At 40.2% G+C, this 24,916-nt stretch overlaps 1 protein-coding gene across 1 annotated transcript in view; it reads left to right on the forward strand.

Annotated features, from left to right (window-relative positions):
* Positions 1-23,389, forward strand: part of lamc3 (laminin, gamma 3) — a 118,953-nt gene extending 95,564 nt beyond the window's left edge. The window contains exons 13-28 of the mRNA XM_020634626.3: positions 5,869-6,057; positions 6,589-6,834; positions 7,568-7,721; positions 7,804-7,946; positions 8,079-8,257; positions 10,438-10,618; positions 12,441-12,685; positions 14,360-14,436; positions 14,719-14,853; positions 17,830-18,049; positions 18,558-18,707; positions 19,648-19,750; positions 20,311-20,513; positions 21,122-21,262; positions 21,353-21,452; positions 21,934-23,389. Coding sequence (XP_020490282.2) covers positions 5,869-6,057; positions 6,589-6,834; positions 7,568-7,721; positions 7,804-7,946; positions 8,079-8,257; positions 10,438-10,618; positions 12,441-12,685; positions 14,360-14,436; positions 14,719-14,853; positions 17,830-18,049; positions 18,558-18,707; positions 19,648-19,750; positions 20,311-20,513; positions 21,122-21,262; positions 21,353-21,452; positions 21,934-22,196 — 2,729 coding nt within the window. The 3' untranslated portion in view covers positions 22,197-23,389. The remainder of the gene's footprint in view (positions 1-5,868; positions 6,058-6,588; positions 6,835-7,567; positions 7,722-7,803; positions 7,947-8,078; positions 8,258-10,437; positions 10,619-12,440; positions 12,686-14,359; positions 14,437-14,718; positions 14,854-17,829; positions 18,050-18,557; positions 18,708-19,647; positions 19,751-20,310; positions 20,514-21,121; positions 21,263-21,352; positions 21,453-21,933) is intronic.
* The last annotated feature ends 1,527 nt before the right edge of the window (positions 23,390-24,916 follow it).

Consider the following 24,916-nt stretch of genomic DNA (forward strand, 5'->3'; position numbering starts at 1 on the left):
CTTCGTTAACCACCACTGCTCGAGCCATGATAGGAACCCTTGCACCTTACTAGCTGCTGCTTGTACAATGTAAATTGAAGGTACTTGAGAGTGCAATTAAATGGTGACTATTTAAAAAATAAAGTAAAATAGCATCACACTTTGTCAGAGTTGGAGTATTGCTTTTTAAAGCACTGAACAGGACACAATCTCAATGTTAATTCGACATAAAAATGCAGAATCTTTCAGCATTTTGGTATCGGAGCATTGGGATTTTCATCTGTAGTAGTCCCAGTAGTCCCCTTTATTTGTGTGACTGAAGGTTTTGGCTTTACACAGGATAATAGTCTCATGTGGAGAGCAAAATGCAATCCTAAAAATCACATTCATGGAACCCATTGGTAGTCTTCTTTTTAAAAATGTTGCTTTAATTAATCTCTGTACACAGATAACTCTATGCAAGTGCAGCATATTGAATATACAATATACAGCCCCTCCTCCTTTCTTTTAGCACACTCCCTCTTTTTTTCCCTCTGCAGCTTATTCAAACGCTGCTGACGTGCCACATCAGCAGCAGCAGCAGGCGCCAACAGCATATCTTTGTTAAATCATAGATCAACATCGCCATCAAACAGTCCTGCAGCAGATTTACCCCAAAATTCAACCCTCGAGGCTTTTGAGCTGCAGGCACAAATGTTCTCTTCTGTCATATTGTTTTTTGTATTTTTCCTTCATTAAAACAGGTTGTTCACATGCATTAGTAAATAGATTTCCTTGGCCTGAAGCTTTGAATGTTCCCTTGGACTTAGTAGAAAGGCCTACTGGAAAACCTGTAGGTCTTAAACAGAGGGAACAGCTCCTGTTTTATATCACATTAGCAGGCTATGATTTACGAGCAAAAGTTTCATTTTGAGCTCATTATTGCTGAGTACATAAATATATGACAGATGCAGAGACCCACAGTGAGGAGATGTGACAAGAAACCCAACATAAATTACATGAAAAATGCTTTTTTTTATACATGTTATTATTAACAGAGACCCAACATGAATCCGCCATGAGCAAGTACTTGGCAACAGCAGAATGGGAAAAAAATCCTTTTAACAGGCAGAATTCCTGAACAGAACCAGAGTCATTGTGACCAGCCATCCTTCAGGTTTACTTTATTATCATTTTTGGGAAATGCTGCATAGTACTTTGAACATCTTTCGTTGCTATGAAGCTGGGCTAAAAGTGTCCCAAATTAAACCCAGCCATTTGTGTCTACAAACTCACTGGCTTGTTTTTCTTGTATTTTTTGGCTCACACGTCATCAAAGACCCCCACACGTTGCCCTTCCCCTTCACAAAGACCTCCCAAGATGGCAAAGAAATGACACGCAACACTCTTTAGAAACTCAATTACCTTGGTAAATAAATTAGATTTTAGGGGCAAGAATGTAATAACAGAAGAGAGGCGCGCTCTGATCTTTGCCTAAACAAAAACATACTTAGTCTAAATCCATTTCTCCTTGGATTTTCTGTCTCATATTTCTTCTTTCTCTCCATCTCGTGTTAAAGCTATTATAAGCTACTGCAAAATAACCACTATGTCTGATAGGGCCACTCATTGCACTTATTGCGAACACTGGATGACGCACAAGAGCACACACAGTGAGAGTGAAAAATGTTTGATAAAGCTGGAAGACAACCCCACCAGTCTCTTTCAGTCATTGTGTAGTACCTGTCCCCGCACCAGTGTTGTGTTCCTATCCTTTACGAGTGCTTCCTTAATGAAGTGCATTAGGCCTGAATGTGTGTATTTATTTAGAGTACAATGAAGAGCACAGTGGAGGGATGAGGTGCAGGTAGAATGACCAAGGCTCTATTTTGAGGGTGATGGAGGGCATTTTTCTGGAGCTCCTAGGCCTTGAGGGTGAAAAAAAACAGAAATACAGAAATATTGCTGTATCAGTTATGTGATTTCACATGCAAAGGTTTTTAGTAACATAGAGAAGAAATACGTTGTTGCTGTGCGTAAAGGCTTTATATGCAGATGTCGCCCTTGAGCACCAGCATGAAACCAAAACAACTCGTGGTGCATTGTTGTGTTAGCATGCTAATGCTAGCGATCTTTATCATGCTCGTATCTTCACACTGCATGTACATTTACCCAAAATGAGCTTGATCTAGAAACACAGTTAGTGAGTACAGTATGTTATTCTTCTTTTCTCTAGTCCCTCAATTAAACAACTTTTATATGCAAGGGGAGGAGTCAGCTGGCCGTCCCAACGATGTAAACAAACTGAAGATAGGACTCGGAAAGCATCACAGACAGTGGGACTTGGGTGTTACAGCCATTGTAGACAGTCATGACTCACAGAGTTATTTTCAGAGGATATACTTGATTTATATTACATTTAAGTGTGAAAAATCGCATATAAAGCCTTTAAGTAAAACGTTCAGGTTTGTGTGCTTGATTATTTATTTGTAATTACTTTGAACTTTTAACACCTTAATTTCAATTCCAATGGCTTTCCTTTGCATCTCTTACATTCACAAATAATCTCAGAACCGCATTCAAAGAAGAGATCTTATGATACCATGTTTTCCTTTTCGACACAAATCCAAATACCAGGATCTGAGTATGAGCTGATACAGAGTATCTCTCTGATACCTGCAGTTGAACAATATCCATATTATTGATGGAAAAACAATAATGGCTCTCATTTTGCCAACGACAACATATTCTTCGCCAGCGCCAGAATATTGTTAATTGTTATTGTCCACACTAGAGGATTTTTTTCTAAGGATAGTAAAGCATTTAAACGGTTGGTGCATCCTCGGAGATGCCAGAACATAGCCTTCTCATAACAGTTTGTCAAAAATCAATGCTTAGGCACTGCTCTTTAGCGTCTCATATGGATGGCAAACATGTGGTTTACTCCAAACTGTCTGTTTGGATAGGTTAAAACTATTGGTTTAATGTTAGAAAAACCTCTGGGGTTGGTTTTAACCATATTTATTTAATAACAAGGGTTTTACATGGCACTTGATCTCTGGTCTTACGGGCAAAGATCTTTGTTTGGTACATCAATGAGTCACAATTTCCGTCCAAGGTGGACCTCTTTTGGTATTTCTACTGCATTACAGACAGGACTTCCTCTGAGTGCCTAGAGCTGACATTGATGGGTTTACCTTGAGTTGTTTTTAAAGCCCGGGTGCATCTCAGAAAGACACTGGATGGTACCATGTGTGTCTGTATGTGACACCAAGGGCTGTGTCTAAACGTTGGTATTTGATGTCTTGGGACTAAGAACAAGCTGGACTAATTTAACATGACAAATAAAGAAACATAAAAGACGGATCAGGATGAAACAGACGAGAGGAAAATCCTTCATCCAGCCAACTTCATCAATGACACATCTACATGGAGTAGATTAAGTGCAGTAACGGTCAGTTTCCCATTGAGCAAAGATGTTAATTTCTTTCAGTAAATCCTTTTTACTTTTTATTTTTGTTGGAATGGAAGTTTAGTTTCCAGTGAACAATGTTAGGTTCAGTTGTCTTTGCACAGAACTACAGGGTAGAAATGTCCTTCAAGAGAATGGTTTTTACTTTTACATTGGGTGTATTTCCCTTTACATTAAGTCAACAACTTTTACACGAGTATCTACTTCTAATCAAGTAAGGAAAGTATACTTATACCGCCTCTGCAGACAAACAGAGTTCCAGCAGGAATAAACCCTCAGGTGTGGTTTAAAAAAAAACGAGAGTTAAGGAAAAGCGTGATTATATTAATTTCTCAAAGGATTCAGAGCACGCAGCTCCATAAGGGAACTTCACTGAAATCCCCAATTCATTAAGCCTGAATGAAAGCCCATTGATTCATTGATAGAATGATTGTGCTGGGATGTTTTGAAGTCATGATAATTAGCATGACGATGAGGAACATCATGGGAAGAGCGATCGTGCAGCCCATGCACAACTCTTGATGCGTGCTGTTAGCTTTTCCGAAGAGCAGATCAGAATGATAATACTGTCGAGGAGCTCCCTCGGTGGCTCTGCTTTCTCATATCACGCTCAGTCATCTTCACACCCAGTAAAGTCAGCACATTTCTTCTACCATTAAATTTACGACGGCTCATTGGGGATTGGCACAGCGCACTATCAGTGTCATTGTAATGCCTAGTGAAATTCAAGAAAGATTCACTTCTTTTATGCCAGGAATGATCATTATAACTAAATACTCTGTTTAAATGACTGGTATTTCATGCTTGGAAGTCATGTATTATTCACCTCATCCAGCCAAAGAACTAATGATTTTTACTCAGAAGTCTACACTTCATCAGGCAACGGGATAATTGTTCCGCCTAATGGCTTTGTGATCAATTTAGCTTTAAAGCCGTTATTCTATTCCACATTCTTGACTTACATGTTGGATGTTAAGAGGGTTTTATTTAGTGATGGTAGACGCTGTGGTTGCAGTGACCCCGTAACTCCAGGCGAGAAACTCTTTTTTTCTCCGATATTCAGCGGTGTGAGCTGATTTTAAAAATGCACAGTGGAGAGCTTCACACTGAATCACACCGTTGGCTATGCAGGGAGTGATAGGAAATTTTAATGAGGAGTCTGCAAGACTGAACGCCTGTGGATTATTTGCTATGCATCGAGATGTTATTGGTGTTCTCTGGAAAATCAACACAATTATTGTTATCAATCCAAGCTGAAGCTGTTTGAGGAAAAAAAAAAAAAAAAGTGATTCAAATTATTGCAAGTTCTGATATCAGGACTCTCAGCGAATGTTAAAAAAAAGCATGCAGTGCAGTAAGAATGCTAAGTAGCACTTTGCAGTTGCACAAGATTAGCTATTAAATAGTTTTTTAAATGCATTAATGTTGATTAAAATTTAATGAATGTCTGCTCATTATGATCTTCTGATAAATTTAGCTTTGTAATCATCTCAGTGGTTGCTTTTTTCCTTTGTGTTTTCCCGAGAATGTTAACTCTTATTACTGTGCTGTCCTCTGTTAGCTTTAGTCAGTCAGTTATTAAATTAAAATGCCACATTGTGTTATGTCAACTTTCAGCTGGTTCATTTCAGGAGTTGCTGTAGCACAAAGTTAGCAAGCACAGTGGAGGCTCTGAGGGTGAAAGTCAACTCACTGTGATGTTTTAACGTCATTGCAGGTCACAGAACTGCAGAATGGAAAAACTGGCTTTATTTTTAAAGATTTTGCTATGTTACTGTGATGCGTGTGATGTCAGTTTCTTCACTTCTGTGTGTATTATCATCTTATGTCGTCCAGAGCTGCCTGTGGATTTGAAATTAAGCATAAGGACTGAACGCTGCTCAATAAACAAGGAATAATTCAGCAGAGACGTGGAGCATACAGCTAGCTTATGTGTAAATCAACACAAGTTGCACGTGAACAAATCCTTTAAAGTGGTTTAAAGCTGCCAGTTGTTTGGTTTTTTTTTAGGCTTTTCTCTTCGAAACAACAGTTTGTTTTGAGGATATAACAGAATTAGTAATCTCTCCCTCTCTTGGTGGGGGAATTGCTTTACTTCTTGAAGGTCTTTCCGACTGCATTTGGCTCTTATATATCCCAAAGCAATTATAGTCAGGGTGAATTTAGTTGTCTTCCGCTCTCTGTGGTGGGCTGTGGGGAATGTTTTTCCTACTGAATCGGAGCTGTGGAGTGCTGTGTTTGTATGGAGGGGATGCAGTTATGATAAGAGAGACAGCGCACTCTGCTGGCGGAGGACAGAACAACACCATCTGCAACACATTTTATGTTCAACCCTCAACCTCAGCCAAAACACCATGACGAACATGTAAGCAGGTGAGTTTAGAAGAGAGATGAAGTGTTGTTGGTTTTTTTTTTCCCATCTCCGCTCTGTGTTACAGGTGTGTGTGAGTGCTCAGACTTTACCACCGGAAAGACCTGCGAGCACTGCCTGGACGGTTACTTTGGCAACGCTTTGATTGGCACACCTGGTGCTTGTCAGCCCTGCCCTTGCCCGGACCAAACCAGCTGTGCTCAAATTGCGCAGACGGGGCAGGTGGTCTGTACCAACTGCCCCGCAGGACAGACAGGTGAGATGTAATACCCTAAGATAATTCCTTACTGCCCCACATAGTAAAGAATTGACTTTGTGTCAAGAACATAATCAAACATTATGATTAATAACATAAAACAACATTGCTTTGCACTGCTGTAGCCTACTTCTGCTTCTCTTTTCACTTAATAATAAATACATTCTGCTGGGATGCTGCGGCATATCAACTTTTTCTGCAATGATAAATGGTATGAAGAGAACATCAAAATAGATAAATAAAAACTAAAGAGCGCCAAACTTAAAATTCATCCACATGCAGCTACACTTATATGGACACAAACATTTACTAAGAAACTTTCCATTCTTGGCCAGTTTTGCTGTGGACATTATCTATTAACCCTTACAATCATGTTTTCAAAGGCAAAGAGTCTCTGTCATGACATGAAGCTCTGACATGCGTTTATAACAACAGACTCTGCTGTGACACAGATATGACCTCCATCAGTTTTTTCATCCCAGTCATTCATCTGCTTCCTGCCCACTTATTTTGCCTTTCCTCTGTGCGTAGGGATTCGCTGTCAGATGTGTGAAGATGGTTACTATGGAGACCCCCTGGGACAGTCTGGCCCTGCCCGAGCATGTGTGACATGCGAGTGCAACGGCAATGTGGACTTCAACGCCTTGGGGACATGTGACCACATCACGGGGCGATGTCTGAAATGTCTCGGACACACCGAAGGAGAGCACTGTGAACGCTGCCAGCGGGGTTATTACGGCGACGCCCTGAACCAGACCGTTAGGCAGAAGTGCAAGCGTGAGTAACTGAGAAGGGAACTTGGATGCCGATCAGTCAATACATTTTTTTTCTGTTTAAGATTTACTGAGTGATGGAAGAAAGAGAAATACTTATTTTCTGTGAGACACCCTAGAAACTAAAATGGTGTGTTTTCTAATTGTGTCATTCTTAACTTACCTGGATTTGTGACCTTCACTGCACAGCATTATGCGAGTAGAAAGCTTGAAATACTGTTTTCTCGTTCATCTGTTGTAGAGGGAAAGTGTCTCAGTGCTCACCTTAAACCAGAGTTTAATCTCCACACCTAAGCCTGAACAACATTCTGAACAAATCCCATTAATGTCTACATGGCCTCGGGTTTCACATTTTAAAGGAACGCAGAAAATAGTGCATTCAATACAGACTTGACTAATCAGCTCAGCAGTTCAAATTTGACAAGTATAGGGTAATGACATGTGGAAAGGGATCAGGCTGAAAATAGGGGTAAGAATCAAACAGATACCTGTAGGAAACAAGGTGGAAAGAGTCTTTAGTTTGGGCGAGTAAGAAAAGTTCTGTGAATTAGGTGGTGACCTGAAGAGTAATAGCTTGATGTGCTTATCCACTTTAACCCTCAGGTTGAACTGCTGTTCAGATCAATGTCAGAAAGGGATCCATAAGTCTCCCTGGTACTGTCTGTTATGTTGTATATTGTATATCGTAGCAACAAAATGTTCTCATTAATGATATTGTTTTATTTGCTCACCTGTAGCATGTGGATGCAACCCTGCCGGAACGTCTGGGCATATAAATGAATGCCACCCTGAGACAGGAAGCTGTCATTGCCTCGGCCATGTGACTGGTCGAGATTGCAGTTTTTGTGAAGTTGGCTTCTTCAACCTCCAACCACGTGTAGGATGTGAAAGGTAAAGAGGTAACTTGTTGGTTTTCAGATTGATTTGTTGAATTGTTGATCAATATCACATTGATATTTTTCTTCCTTGCAAGGTGCAAGTGCAATCCGATTGGCTCCACGTCTGTTGCGTGTCATCCAATCACAGGGCAGTGTGTGTGTAATGCAGGAGTGGAGGGGAGACTTTGTGATTCTTGCCGTGTGGGCTTCTTTGGATTCTCCTCACGAGGTTGCAGAGGTACACAACTTCAGGCTTCTTCTGTGCACTGTGTACACTCCTCTAATCCTTTTAATATGCACTCTAATACAGCTCACACATGGCGCCGTCTTTAAGACTTCAAATGTTTCCCCCTCATGTCCTCCCTTTCAGCCTGCAACTGTGACCCAATGGGCTCCATCTCCATGCAGTGTCACAGCAACGGCACCTGCCACTGCCGCCAGGGTTTCGTAGGTTATAAGTGCGACCAGTGTGAATTGAACTATTTCCACAACAGAGCCACACATCAGTGCGAGGAATGCCCGGTTTGCTACAGCCTTGTGAAGAAACAGGTTAGCAAATGGATGTTTGAGAATGTGTTTGTGTGTCAACAACAATGTAAGGGAAAGGGGGAATCTTGAATTTTCTAACCCAACACATGTCAGCTTTTTACATGTAATTACAAAATAATAATAATGTAATGGGATAAAACAATTACCTCCACTGTTCAAGGTGATGGGGTGATAATCTTGTTTATTTCCACATCCAAAAGAAACGGAAAAAATGAGCAATTGAGCCTACTTAAAAGTAAAAAACGTGATCATATTTCTTCACTTATTATACAATTACCAAAATAAATAGTACATTAGGTTTATACATTTCAAAGCTCAGCTCCATCATTCAGCATCAGAGCCTCTTACTCAGCCATCACTTATTTAACATCTTGAATTTTAAGAAGGAGACATTAAGCCAGTCCTCATTTGCTGACTTAACTTGTAACTTGAAGTTTTACCCAGTGAGTGCACACAGCAGCTGCAGTCCACGTGTCCAGTCCATTCATTAGACACTTCAAATCTAAACATAACCACGGTGACAGATCTTTTTTTTTTTTTTTGAAGCGTGCATTTGAAAAGGCAAAACTAACTTATTGAGAAATCACTACAATAAATCATTTCTCAGCAAAATGTTCTATTTTCTTTTCAGTTGAAAAAGTGATAAGTTATATTCAGCAGGAAGTGTTGTTCTGGTACAGTCTTGCTATCCAATGACATAAAAAACTGCAAGCTTTTGGAATAATGTAGCTGACAGTCTTTTAAGTTGACGTAGGACAAAAGTGTAAAAGGAGAACAATCATGTGAGGTATCTGTTTTTGAAAATTGTAAGTACACTAACTGAGTAAATATACTTATGTTGCTGCTTTGAATTTCTATTCTCTTTATCTTCCCCATCATTCATGTTTACATTTAATATTATATGTTTGCTGCATACATTCTTACAGATATTTTGCACACTGCATGTATCTTAACTCTCACCATTAAGAGATGCAATCTGTTTTTGAAATAGCACAGCACACCAACCCCCACCCACCAAGCACATCCTGCCTTGGTAGACCCTCCTGATTACTATGTGGCCCGTTTTGTATTTGTAGATTACAAATAAAGAGAGGATGTGCAGTGGAACAGAAAGCGACATTTGCCCTAACGATCTCCTGTGCTGCTCCTTTCTGTCCCTTTAGATTTGTTGTAGCCCACGTCTGTATGCTAAGGTGCTGCATCCTTGGATTCGCCTTCTGGAGGCCAATCCAATCCCACCGACATGTTCTGTCTTTTTCTCTGCACATGTTCTCGCTCTAGCTAAAGTGGCTCTGTGTTCTTCCCTGACTGCCTTGTACCTGTGTGAATGCACGCTGTGATTTCCACAGTGTTAGCGATTCAGCGAACATCCCCGAGTCGTGTCTGCTCTGAACACCTGCAATTACTCTCCTCAATCCTAAGCCTCCCCCAACTCTCCCACTCACTGTATCTTTCTGCTCACATTTTCCTCAGGAAGGAAAAGGGCCTAAAAGCTCAACGATAGGAAGGTTGAAATGTGCGAGCCATGATCAAGAAAGATGTTACAAAGAAAACTCATGGGAGAAAGTAAAGAAGACAGTACAAAGATATTAGATGCCTTCCAGGAATTAATTACTGCAGAGTACCTTTTATGCAGCATATGTTGTACCTGGTGTTAAAAATGACTGTCACTGGCTCTTGAGCACCTTCCTGACTTACAAATGTGCAACATCCGTACTGGTAAAGAAGGTGTGATCACACCCACATTATTGGCTCTGACACTTAGACAATTTAACAGTAAGTCGCAGCAAGTTTGTGCTATTCACAGCACATTCATTCCATTTTCAAAACCCCGGACTTTCATTTTCGAAGGAGTCCAAAGTTATCTCCTTTAATGCTTTCTTTGCGGCTGTGCAGAGAACGTTGTGAGTACATGCTGTTATGAAAAAAAAGCATTCTATCCTTATCCTGTTGATATTCATTTATTCATTGCTTTTGTTGAAATACTACATTTTGATGTTATGGTGCACCAAGAAAAAGAGTCCTATCTCAATCCCTGTGTTGGAATAAATAAATACAGATTGGGATGGATGGTTACTTTTTGGGGGGGATTTGATGTCGCAGCCCTGTGTTTTTGTACTCTCGCTAAAAATCAGCATTCTCATTGACACTGTGAGTGATAAATCTCGGCGCTATTACAGGCGGAAAAGCTGAGGACTCGCCTGCAGGATTTGGAGAAGCTCCTGGCCAGCTTTGATTGCCGGGGTAGATCTGGGAAGCAGCACCACCTGCTGAAGTATCACATGGCAAGGCTTCACGAGCATGAGCACCAGAGGGAGGATACTCTCCCAAATGCTCTGGAGGATTTTCTCGCCTTCCAAGGTAACAGCAACCACAAGCCGGAGATAATTCCACTTGGCCTGTCACTGCATTTAATGTTGCCTTCACGGTCATCCCCCTGGCAGCCTTTGCTTTCGTGAAATACGAGGCTCGTTTGTGTGCTTTTGTAACCATTGTGTCACATTTTGGCTGCGAGATAACATGCCATATCAGTATACACAAGACCAGCGAGCATGGCTATGATATTTGACACAAAACCACCCTGGGTGTTTTTGAAAATGAGCCATTGCTCTGTCTGTGTCTCTTCGGTGTGACATTGTTCTGCATATAACATCACAACAATGCGATTACATCAGGAAGCAGGCAACAATGCAAACCTATCCCTATTACTTTAACACAATGCTGATATATCCTCATTATCTTTGGAGGGGAAAGGGCTTACAGGCTCAGCTGCACAGGCCAAATGGAGACAAATCATAACAATATAGAACAAGGCGCCATGTGACCAACTTAATCCCTATTTATATGACAGGCGGTGCATCGCTAATCCCTGGTTTATTATGATTATAGTTGCAATCACGATAACAGTCGTCTAACAACCCCGCTCCCGACGCCAACATACTTATACACACATACACACATATTTGCCTGTAATGCTCTTTAAGGCGCTGGGTGGCCCAATAATAATTTAATGAGTATGTGGGAGCGACAGGCTCACAAAGAGACACACTGGGGCACACACACACACACACGCTTGTTAGCTCTCATTTTATGAGACGCAGAGACAAAGAGACGTGCAGAGTATGTCACCAAAGGGCACAGGAAGCATGCAGACCTCTTGTGTATTAATTGTTTCCCCAAAACGGTCTATGCAGCCAATTAGACAAGAAACAAGCTCAGACAACAAAGGGAGAATTTGGCAAAAGTGTTAACATCTGGGCAAAATTTAGGTTTTCTGATTACGAGCAGTTATACCAGACAGCGGATATTATCAGGCCAATAACATCACATGGTGCTATCTGTCTAGCTATCCATCCATCCATCCATACATCCAGGTATATAGGCTTCCTATATGTGGTCAGATATATCGGTAAGCTAAAGTCGCTACAGGTATTAGCATTTGTATTGTAATTGCAAATTTTGAACACTTTTTTTTACAGAACAAATAATGCAAATGCAGTGTCAGTATATGTTTTATAGGAGAATGCACTCTAAATGCAAAGTTTATAATACTTTCATCAATACTTTCTGCAGCACATGTAGCAAAGATTTACAGCTGAGTCTGCACTAAAAATATTCAACTTTGCACAGTTGTGTCAGATATTCTTAAATGTAGCTATTTGTCTAAAGAAGCAGCCTTTGGAGAACCGTTTTGTACGTATTGTTCTTTGTACTTTTCCATATTGGAAATCTCTTTGCTACATACAGATATGTCTGTCCTGTAACTGTAAATTAAAGTTGATTTTATTGGGGTTGAATATAATAAAAGTATTTTGTAGTGATACAAAATAGTCCGTCATTTTTTGTAGGGGAAGGGGATATAACATGTTATTCAGAATTATTTACAAATAAAAGTAATACAAGCTTTTTATTTTTTTGCTGTGAAACCAACTTCTTTCTATAAAGATAGCTGTTCATCGAACATGTGTTCAGAAAGCCCAAACTGGACTGTTTGAATAAGGTTGTAAGATTGTAAAATGTAGAAAAGTCAATTGGACGTTTAGGAAAAAGACAGGAAATAAGATTATTGTGTCAAAATACAGCATTCTAGGCACAAAGACTTGGAAACATCATTTTCTTGGTGAAATAATCTGTGAAGGACTTAATGGGTTTTTTATTTGCTGTGTGCTCTTTGTTCTTCCAGAAGCACGGGAGGCCTTCATAAAACAATTTTCCTTGCTGGAAGCTTCAACAGGCACACTCCTGGCTCAGCTCTATGGTATTACATCTACTTTGAACTGCAGCATCAGCATGACAGAGGAGGAGAGGGAGGAGAGCAGAAAGGATGGAGGGAGCAGGGCCGTGTGTCAAACCTTCACGGAGACTTTTTTCATGATCCGAGCGTCTCAGAAACAGCTAAAGCAGGCAACACTGGACCTGGACAACATGGTAAGCTGATCAAACACGCATTCTAAACCTCTTGTTCAAATGTCAGCTAGTTAGCACATATTTGAGGTGTTTCATTGCGTAAAGTGTCCTATAATGAAAGTATCCCCCGTCCACACACATGCTGATATTGTTTGTAATGCAATTGATATCTTGTCCCTGTTTGCTGCAGTTTATTACTCTTACTCTCGAGTGGATCCACAAAAAAATGAAATCCCCCAAGGCAAAACAATATCCCCCCCTCACACACCTCTGCCCCTGCCTTCCTCTGAGTGGCATATTCTGCCTACAAAGGAAAATCCAACAAAATGTTTGACGGACACTAAAATTAACAACTTGTTCTTCAAACACCGCAAGGCTTTATACCTTTCTCTTCCTCGCAGGAATCTATTATGGATGCTGCTGCCATGTTATTCGGTATGAGGAGATGGCAGAGAGCTAGTTTTGCCAATGTAAAGCTTTCATTTTATCTGAGTATGTGTTCAGGCACACTGTACCTTTCTTATCACCGGGCTTAGCTGGAAGCAGCAGCAATTTAATTTCATATTTATAAGCAGAGTCGCCCAAATGCAGACAAAATGCAAAAAGTGCCGATTGTGGATTCAGCTTTTGCATTTTTATTTGCATTTTCTCAAATTAAATGCCACTCTGGGAAGGATTTGAATGTATACAAATTAAGTATATCGGGAAAAACTTCAGGGGTTTCATTTTAAGGAGGGTTCTTTTGACCTGCTTTGAACCTTTTTCACCACTGATAAATACAGCTTTATTGGATGAGTTTCATTATATTAACATGTAAAGCCCCCCAGAAACCCATACCACAATAACATTCTAACAATGTAATGTAGAGTCACTTTAAGTTTATGTACAAAAATAAAGTCTATATCAACCACAGGGTTTTGGCTTGGGTTTCATTTGGGCACAATTACTCTTTGGCATTTATTCCTTGAATCCCCTGATACATTCCTGGTACATAGAGGGAAAAGTGACACAGCAGTTATCTCCTTTTTACAAATAGCGCTAGTGTTGTCCTTAGGCTGTAAGTGTTGATCTATTTTCCGAGGCATGTGTTAATTGGAGATGGAGGTTTTTAGCTCAGTAACAAGACAGCCCAGGTTAACACTAATCAGCAATAATTTTCATAGCTGTGAGAATAAATACAGGCATCTCAGCTAACACTGAATGTGTATGCTAAGTGCAAAAGTTTTTTCTTTGTTATTTTTAATTTAGTGACCAAAAAGATAAAGAATTGTTAGAGTAGAGCATCTGCATTCTCCTGTGATTCTGACACAGATGAACAAAAGATAATGGATGCAGTTGCCCCACACTGCTGTGAGGGTGGAGCTAGGCAGATGTCAATCAAATATTGATTACCTGTTTTTCTAGAGATCGAGGTTTTTCGAAACAATTGTGAACCTCTATTTAGCTTGAATTTGTGTAATTGCTTGATGAGACTCTGTTCTTTGATATCATATACATGTCTAAATCTTTGAGCTACATTTCCAGAAGTTTTTAACAAACCAGCACTCTTGAGGAGTAGCCTTGACTACTTTTTCTGGACTGCACAGAGCACACAGATCCAAAAACAAAACTGTGCAGGCAGCAATGGCGTGAAAAATCGCACATTAACAGGCATGTCAGACAGGGCTTGACTTTTCCCTCTGTACTTTTTCATAGATCATTCCTTTTGAGTTGGAGGCAGGACCGAACAAATGGAACATGATGGTCAATGACTCACAGGTCCTCATGAAAAGGTAAGTCAGGTCAGTGAACTCATCGTGGCCGATTATAAGAAAAGTACTTCTTGCAGCTTCCTCCGTACAGCTTGTCACTTCCATTGTTGTTAGGCCTCAGCCTCTCATTGTATGCAGCTCTATTATGAGGTAGTGTCTGAAATCTTGACTAGAGAGAGCCAGCGAGGAGAAGTCATCGACGCTGAAATCCATTCAGTCTCCCCCTCAGGCAACTGTAAGGGTCTGTTATTCTGTGTTACTCACTTTCCCCCCCCCCCTTTTTTTTTTCTCCTCCCCGTTTAGTCACAGAGAAACAGCCGAGCACATTGAGGACGTAGCCAGCAGGGCCGTTCAAGCCTCAAAGCAGACCTTCAGTTTCCTGATGGATCTGCTGCAGGACAACTCCACAGAGGAGTACATCAGGAGCCTAACGGAGCAGTGAGCACAACAATGAATCCAAACACACGCCCGCGTAGACGAGCACAGGAACACACAAAAAAAAAAGTCTCCCATTCACATAAAGCATCCTCTCTCCAAATTCCCTAGATTATTGTGCTTTTGCAGTATATTTCTAACAAAGTGTACCTATCCCTGTATTACAGCTCAAGGTCCCCCTTCTTCACAGCACGCTGGAGTTTAGGAGTAAGACATTTAGCCACAGGGGGACAGCTTCTCTCCGCTGTAAGCCTATTGCTTTCTTGGATTTGCTGCACGCTCGCTGCATCTCCTAGCGTGTGATTGCTCAGAGGATTATCCTCCAATGCCAGACAGAATGATGCAAAAAGCCCTCCGGTGGCCATGATGAGAGCAAGAAGCGAGCGACTCAAAATTGATTACGCCCTCCTAACAGTAGTCAAAGCAGTTCAGGAGAGTTCTGTTAATCTTTGGAGAACTGCTGTACCACAATATGTGTGTGTGTATGTGTCACTTTATGGGATGTGAGTTGAGCAGTTTATGCACAGATGGGCAGCATAAAATTGCATTTCACGAACATTTTTCCCCATGTGCCAGCACTTAAACAGATCAGATGTATTTTATAGGGAGGATAGCTCTGGCATAACAAAAAACGACAGAAGTGTCCAACCCTTCATCAACAATAGAATTGTATTACAAAGACAGCATCTCTGTGTCAGTAGAGCCACAAATGGTCAAACAGATCTGTACACAGATCCACAAACATGAACACTGATGTGCAGAAATGTAGAGCAATTTTTATGGCTGACAAGTCTAAGTGTTTTTTGCTCTAAGCTGTAAAATATATTTAAGTCATGAGTTTGAACTGAGGCGGACCGCATTGGCTGGCTTTAACATGTGACAACACTTCTGCAAAGCAAGATCCACGAATGTTTATTTCAATCCACAAATATCTGTGCTGGAGGTTTGGTTTGCCCTGAGCTTGGGCTCACAGGCTAACCCTTGCTTACTTAAATCCCCCCTCCCCACTGGCCAATTGTTTTCTTAAAATTGTGAAGTCAAACCAAAAAAAGTCAATCAAACCAGCAGCCCACAATGTCTATTTATTTAAAAGTATTTCACTGTTTTCTTTGAATACACTATTGTGACACAATGAGAGATAATTTATTTTATTGATTTGACAGCTGAAGATAGACTGGAGATATGGCGAGAGATAGTGGAGCAGACCAGGCATGATGGCGCCAGGATTCACTATTTGGATGGGCCCACATAATTTTGCCTGGGCCTGTTACAACGGTTCCCCTTCATAAATCCTACTTTATTCTAAATGTTTAACCCTGATTGTGATGTTTCTCTGAAACATTTACGTTACAGCCTTTTGTCCGCCTGACGACTACTCGCATATGAATTGAGAGTAAAACATGCTGCAATTATTGCCCAATGCAAAAATAATGATTAATAAGAGTGATGGCCTAATCCTGTTATTTTTGGCCATGGATGGTAAAGATCAATACATCATTCAGAACACTTTCATGTAACTTCTATTTAAAAAAATAAATACATTTGAAGACCTTAATGGATTCATATCTGTACATGTTGATAGTTTGCGCGAACTTTAAAGAGCAGCACAATACACAGATTGTGTTGATCTTATGTCCACAGAAAAAGTCTTTCAGTGTTTTAAAGACAAAAAAGAGTAAATCAGACCAGACAGGGACCATCGGCACTACCTCCTGTCTTTCTTATGTTGTTTTCTAGGATATGTCTATGAAAATAGACCTTACTCTCCAACAAGCAGTTACAGTCACTGTGGATGAGAAAGATGAGGGAAAGATGGACATAATAATAAAAATAATGATACATTATACTTGTATAGTGCTTTTCTTAATACTCAAAGACACTTTAAAAAGAACATCAACCAAACAGAACAATAGAAAGAAGAAATATTCTGTGAGAAGGAGGATCAGAACAGAGTGTGTTAGTGGTTCTAGGAGATGTAGAGGAGGTGAGCTTTTAGGGATTTCTTTGACATGGAGAGTGAGGGGTAGTCTGATGTTTTTTTAGGAGTGAGTTCCAGAGGGTGGGAGCGACAATGTAGTAGGCCCTGTCCCCCCCCAGGATTGATGGTTAGTCCTGTATGGGGGAGACAAAAGTGTGGGTGAAAATGTGCCGGTGGAGGATCTCAGACAGGTAGGGAGGAGCCAGGTCGTTGAGGGCTTTAAAGGGGATAATAAGGACTTCTTCTCCCTGTCAGTGGGTGGGCCCAGACCCCTAAGGGCCACCTCCTTACAAAAAAATGTGTATTTAAGCTTTGATTAAGCAACGGCACTGCTGAAGCAATTTGAGCTGCATTTCTTTTTTTTTTTGTTTCTTTTTTACAGTTCATGTTAAATAGACTTTTACCAGATGATTGTTTTGGAAGTTATAAACCAGCCTCTCCATTGCAATGGTGTATGTGAAATGATTCCTGCAATAATCAATTATTTATATTGAGAACTGCACGCTCATTTGCACACACAGGATTAAAAAATGTGACACACGCTGGGAGTTGTGTTCCTGCTTTGTTGAGGCATAACTGATTGGATATCATTACAGCTTTGTCGGTGATATAAATGGTACTTTAACATCTACCGCTCTCTGCATAACACTTTTCATGAATCCATCATGCTCTGTTTGCACAATGCCGCTTTCTCTTTACTCCTCTTTACTCACTTATAACAAGCGGCATTGCCTTCTTCATAGATTTATATTGATTTCAATATGGCACAGAGCGATCCTTTAGAAAATCCTCCAGCGTGAGAAAATGAACTCTGCGGAATGATGTGAAATATATGTGTTGTCCTAATGAGTCTGCAGCACAGCATCTCTTTTCATCATCTTAACACCAATACATCAAGTGAACAGATCCTGAAATGAATAGAAACATAATTTTTTTTTCAAAGTGGCTATTACAGTAAATGAAATGCCCCTTCATCCTCTCTTCTTCCTTCCGTCTTTTAGATTAAAACAAATCCAGCAGCAGAAGGAGAACCTAACAGCACAGGTGAATGATACTGTGGCCAAACATCTGGCCCTGGAAATGGAAGATGCAGGTTTAAAGCTCGCCCTGGGTAACATCACATCATCCTTTCATCAGCTGGCTCTTACAGACGCCAGCTCATCACCAGAGCTGGCCCAATTGCACCTCAACCAAACACATCCGACAAACCACACAGGAGAGGTCAGTGTGGGCAGCACCTGCAGGCTACAAACACAATCTGAAGCATTATTATGTTACAATACAGACCCATGAGTGGATCATTCAGTCTAGTTACAGCTAGTTTGATAGCTGCACGTGTATTACAAACCGTATCAGGTCATTTAACCAGGCACTTGTCGAGATACGAGTGCCTCTCTTGTTTTTGAAAAGTGGCCAGTTAACTCCACTTCATTTTTTTTTTCTTCTTAATTTAACATTTGGCAAGCACAGGGGGACACTGAGTAGGCACAGGAGAGAAGATTCTGGCAGGATCTGCTGCTCATGGGGGTGCATGTTGTTCCAGAGGTTGGCCATTAACTGCTGCAGCAAACAAACACGGCAGAAAGACACAGACACACAAGGCTGGTTTGCCCTCTGTGAACGGCTCAATGATGGCAGAATCAACTATCTACCTATGTGATAGAGGAACTGACATTTGAAGAGTTTGATAACAGAATTGATTTGTGTTTTTTTTCTGCTTCCTGCTTAGTGGGGCGAAGAACTAATAAAACAGACAGAGGAGCTAGACCGACAAATCCAGACTCAAGACGATCTCATCAGTAAGATCCGAGGGGAGTCAGAGCCTCTAAGACAGACTACCAATGACAAAATAGAGAAGATGGTGAATAACAGCAGTAAGGTAAGTAGACGCACTGCAGAGTGTGGCGTCATCACACATACTTGATTTAATTTTCCATTGTAATGCCAAATTTAAAACTGTTTATTAGCCTTGCTTGCAGCCTAGCACTATGGATAGCAATGTTGACTTTAATATCTGAAAAACTTTTTGTGCAGGTCTTTAAAGAACCAATGAGTTTCCTTTCGTTATCATCATGTGTTGTTTCGAATGTCTAGAGAAAGTCCTTGAGACTTGATCTCTGAATAGAAGAAATGCATGTAGGCACTTAGAAAATCCCAGTTGTCTTTTGGATTAGCGTTTCAAAATCTCAAGTTTGGCAATTTTGCCGTCGCCATCTTGATTTCTCCTGGAGCCACAAGAGACCATATTTGAACCGGGCAGTGACGATGTGTCAGAGCTACAGTGTTCCTAGGTGCATCAGAAATACATGGCGATAAATATATTTAATTAGGATGCCAATTATAGCTAAAGAAATCAGCTTTGAACCAAGCGGCAACCTCCAAGCGGAAATGGAGCCAATGCGGAAGTCCAAAATCCTGCAGTTCGTTGAGTGTCTGCTTGAGGCTGGCTCCAGGAACACCGGAAGTCACATACACACAACAGGCAAAAAAGCCATTTTTAAAGCATAAATGAACATGTTTACAACCTGGTACAAATGATACGTGTTATCCATAGTTAAGTGGGTAGCTGACATGATTGACAGGTTGGTTAGACTAGGACTAGCCAGCTCCTCCTTACTTCGTCATTTAGTCAACCAATTTAGCATCAGCATGGATTCAGCTCTACTTAAAGCTGAAGGTCAGTAGTAGAGTTGTAAACTCTTTCACTGACAGAATGATTTCCATTCAGCAGTTTACATTACAGCCAATCCTTAAGCACCTGTTACTGTAACCTTTGAATCCACCTCTGAGGCAATGTTTAATCCTGTGTGCCTCTACAGCTACAAGCTCGCACTGAAGGGGCCAAGGTCATGGCTTTGTCGTCCGTGGTGACGGGGAAAGAGATGGAATCAGACGCAATCACCCTGCACAGGGAACTAGAATGTGAGTCTCTTTCTCTTTTAATTTCTGTTTTCACTCTTTTCATTGTCTGCCCGCCCTGCATTGTTGTTTTTTGCTGAAACGGAATTATTACATGAGACTTAACATGAACAAAGATGAGACTGCATGCTCAAGTTTAGCAGGAACACTTTTGTCATCAGCAATGTTTGGACCTGATTGTCATGTGAGTGAGAGCAGCAGAAGATTGTTTGAATAAAGTAATGAAGTGGATTGTTTGTTGAATTTCTCACTTCAAAGAGTAAGCACAGCATTAGTGGGTGGAAAAGAATCAGCCAGTATGAAATTCCTTTTCCATATGAGTCAAAGTGTTTATAATTCAATAAAACATTTTCTTTTTTTTGAAGATGTCTGAGTGCTTTACACTGGTTGAAATGGGTCAGTTCAGTTGGAAACATGTGATGTCACATAAATCCATGTACCAATCAGGATCAAGCAACATTTGACATCAAGCACATTAACAACGTTGGATTCATCCAAGACTCTCATTTTACAGAGCAGTTTACAGAGGATCTACTACCTTTCTTTCTACCTTTTCAATTCAGACATGGTGAAGGATTGGCCCCAACGTCAGGTCCAGACTCGAGCTGCAGTGAGAAAGGAAAAACCCCTGGAGGACAAAGTTCTCGCCGATGTCAGGAAAAAGGTGTCCCAGATTGAGAAGATGCTAAAACCAGCGCTGGAGAACTCCAGCCTCTCCAGCAACACCTCGAAGGAGGCGGAGCTAACAGCACGCGCTGTGGCCAAGGTGTGTGTTTGTGTGTGTGTGTGTGTGTGTGTGTGTGTGTGTGTGTGTGTGGAGTCTTCGCTACATATTGTGGTCAAGGTTGATGTTTTGTTATTTGCAGAATATCTGAAGAAGTTTGGAAATTTGAGACATTTCTGTTTTCCAACAGTGTGACATTTTATTTAGCACCAACATGTGGACCCATCATTCACTGTACTGTATGTAAATATGGATAAAACACAAAAAAAAGAAGCAAAAATAGACATTGTGCATTTTGGAGCCTGAATCTGCTCAGTAGAGATCAACTGGTGGAGTCACGGTATTCACAGCTTTCAGTCATGTGACCGATGTGGAGGCCATGAGGGCATAAACAGCCTCGGAAAGCCACCATTGAACACACTAGGGAGCTGCAGCATCGGCTTTTTAATTACCCATCTCTTCAAAACATTACATAAAAAAACAGAGATATTAAGATAAACTGCAAGTTTTAGGCACTTGCGGCCCTTACAAAGCACACAGACACTTTTTCAATCCCTAAATCTTCACTTCTACGATGTTTACTTATATCTAGTGGTAATTTCTTAATTTTACTTTCTTTACCGATTTTTCTCCTTTGTGTGTGTGCGCAGGAATCCAAAGCCATTCTGACCCAGGCCAAGCATACCAGGACGTCCTCTGCTCACCTGAGCTCCCATTTAGACTCTGCTTTACGCCATCTAGCAGAACAGGAGAAGCTAACTGACTCAGCAAACTCCCAGATCACCTCAGAGGTACATTTCAACAGCAGAATCCACGCATTTTCATCACAAATCTGTTTCAACTTTAAAGACTGCTTTTAAAGTATATCTTCGTCTCTCCAGCCTGAGGTTTCTCTGTCCATGGTAAAGGAAGACATGGAAGCAGCCAAGCTCCAGTTAAAAGCCTTTTCTGTTACACTTACTGAGCTTATCAGCAAAATTGGTGAGTTACTGCCTTACAGATCATTTCTACTGAGGCTGCTTTGTAGTCTTCCATATCGTTAAAACTCATAAATCTTCATTAAACCTCAAATGTCACACCTCTAAAGAGCTCTGTGCTTTTTAACACCTCATTGAATGAGGAAATATTTCCCTGATTTTTATCCCCATGGTAAAGCAAGAATAACGGCTGATCATTAGGCCGAGAAGTATTTTCTTCGTGGTTTCATTTCAGTGTATTAAGATAATGAAGTGGTTTATTTCTGACCTGCTCTTATCCATTTAAACTCATTTCCTTTATACTGTATACTACGATCTAAACAAGGAGAATATGCACATAGTGGTTAAAATGCTGAATGGGTAATGATAAAAAGCATGGTATGTAAGTCATTATTATCTAAAAACCCAAAACTTCAGATAACTCACTATTTGATCTTTTTCTTGCTCCGTCTGTCCTCTCTCTCTCCCTCACATGTCCCTACCAGACGGGAGCGTGCCGCAGGAGAGATTTGACCGGATCTTGGACGAGACAGCGCGCCGTCTGAGCATGCTCCGAGGCAGTGTTGAAAGCCCTACGCTCGGCTCTAAGATCCACAAGCTCCAGTCTGCCGCTAAGGAGCAACAGAGCCGGATGTCTCTTATTGAACAGGACTTACAGGAGATCAGGGAGGAGAGAGACAGTCTGAGGGACATTGCCTTAAACCTGCCTCAGTCCTGTCCTCAGGCCACAGGAGCCGGCAAAGGCTAGATATTAGAGTCATTGATAAGACAGCTGAACATCATAATGGTCTGGGAGGTTTCTTTTCTATTAAAAGGCGCTGTGGTCATTTTGTTATTCTGCTTCAAAAGAGATATTTAATATCCTTTCTCTTAACAGCTTTTCCTCCCAGGCACAATTTATTTTACCTCTACACATTTCCAACAAAAGCAACAGACATATCCTCTGTCTCCAATGATTTATACCTAATCTCCCTTCTGCATTTTTCTGCAATTTCTCTCTCCCACTTTCTTTTTCATCAACAACATCAGAAGTTTAATTTCACCGTGAATAATAACCAGCCGATCTGAGCTGCTGGAGTGCACTGTCAAGCTTAAAAGAATGCTGATGTTCCTCTGTGGGTGTAAAAGGTGTGTCTGAGAGCTCCTCCATTCTGACACTTTCATTTACACTTGAGCTCTTTTTCATCAGCCCTACTTAATTAACAATTAGTCCTCGTGCCCTCGCTGGGGTTCAGGTCAGGCGTTTACAGCACACTACCTGTGTTTGGGATTCTTACTGTGCCCACCTCTCTGTTTTCATGGTTCCTCCTTTTTTCTTTTTCTCCATCTCACTTTAGATTTGTTAAAAAGGCTTCTGGTGACCAAAATGTAAAAGCTCACTATCTTTAAAATGTGAATCTTATATTGACAAGACTCATGATGTGATTGTATAAGAGGAGATCTGTTTTTTTCTGTTTTTAAAGAAGCTGAAAACTGATCAAAATTCAGAATCAGTCATCAACAAGATCCAGTTACACATTTTATTTTCCTTGTTATAATTTGGACCATGTTTTCAATGTGTAAGACCTTCATAGAAACAGTTTCAGAATAAAGTATAATTGAAAAGGTAATTTTTCATTTAAAAATATCCCTTTTTTGTTCTCATTTTTAATCATTAAAGAGTGGAATGGAATGGAAATGAAAAAGCTTCTCACGGCCAAACATTTTTTTGATGATGGTATAGGAATTGTAAGAAGTAAAAAAAGAAAGAAAAAACAATCAAACAAGTTATTACATCCTTGGAAAAAGTGTATGTGGTATGTTTACTTTTAAAAGCTGATATTAGCTTTAGCTGTACAACCAAAGAGCGGGGTTTTTTTTGACATATTAAACAACTTAATTTCCTTTAACTAAATGTAACAAAGAAAGAAATTCAGAGTATTAAACATATGTCATACCATTTCTTCAACTCCTCTGTGAATGTGTTCTTTCAGTGTTTTTCTTTTTTTTTGCAAACTAAATCAATCATTTGTGTGCATTTTTCCCTGGTCAGCCTTTTCAGAATATAACCTGCCTGAAGACAAAAGCATCAAAAATCGAGAGGGCAAAGAAATAGATAGATAGATAGATAGATAGATAGATAGATAGAGATAGATACTTTATTGATCCCGAGGGAAATTCAAATGTGTAAAATAAAATATGTAAAAAATGTAAAACTTTTACCTTAAATCAAACCTTAATTATCTACCACCAAGGGTTCTTGTGTATAAATAAATTATCTTGGGCCAATGTAGAGGTTAGGCCTAAACAGGGATTACCTTGGTTTATGGAAATATTTTCCAATTATCGTACAGGCCTGATCATTATTTTCCATTGAAAGAGCATATGAAATTATACTAGCCATCTGACTGAGTTGAATAGCTTTTTTATTTAAAAAAATGCAATATTTATTACTTATTTTTAAGTGTTCTTGATTTCAGAAAAAGGAAAAGTCCTACAAAAGTAGACATTTATGAGAGAGGCTATCATTTTGCCAATTGACACTGCAGCTAGCGAAACCTAACAATCTTAGCTAGCTAAAACACAAAGCCTAAAAACAGTGTTCATTGAAATCTGTTGTGGCAGTTTAATTTGAAACTATTACCTTTAAATCTAATCTTCAGTTTCAGACAACTTTACTTTCAACCACTGACAAAGCAAATAGGTGTCGACTTTTGACAACGTTGTAGAGCTACATGGTTTTTAGCTTTAACAAACATTGCGCTCCACTTTTCTGCAAATCATGGGACAGTCAAAAAGTAAGTGTTATAATTTTGGGGGTTTCCCAGCCCAATTAAAATAGCCCACTAATGGCCTAAAAACCAGGATCAGCTCTTTAATGTTTAACATATATATTTTTTAAACCTGAGATCAGATAAGTGTAAAAAGGAAGAGCACCTAAACAACGTTATCATTAAGTTAGCATTCACTAGTTGCTAACCTCATGCTCTGGTATCAGTGGACTTTAATTTCCTGTGAGTTTTTATAAAATAAGTTTCTATGGGGTATTTTCATTCTAATGTAAAGTTTATTGCTTAGTATTAACTGAAATGCCAAAGCATATCTTTGGTAAAACCTTGTTCAACACATCTTCATACCTTATCACTTGGGCCGCCAAAGTTTCCCAATCTGCACAAATATTACTTTTCTACAGTCTGTTTCTGGCCAATGAAGTTTCTCCCACCGAGAAATGTCCATGTCCAGTAAAGGGAACCACCATTAGCAGAGGAGAACATGCTGTGGGCAGATAATTTTTAATTGGCTGGGGAGGATATAATCCATTTTGTTAAGAAGTTTTTTCTACTCCAAAAGGAAATGTTGCCCAATGTTGAGAGTTGGCTCACTGATCATGAGCCAAGAGCCAAAACAAAATCTGGCACTGAGTCATATAGATGAAGCTTGGCAACTTGTGTGTGTGTGTGTGTGTGTGTGTGTGTGTGTGTGTGTGTG

This window comes from Labrus bergylta, chromosome 17 (genome assembly GCF_963930695.1).
Source record: "Labrus bergylta chromosome 17, fLabBer1.1, whole genome shotgun sequence".
Taxonomy (NCBI): Eukaryota; Metazoa; Chordata; class Actinopteri; order Labriformes; family Labridae; genus Labrus; species Labrus bergylta.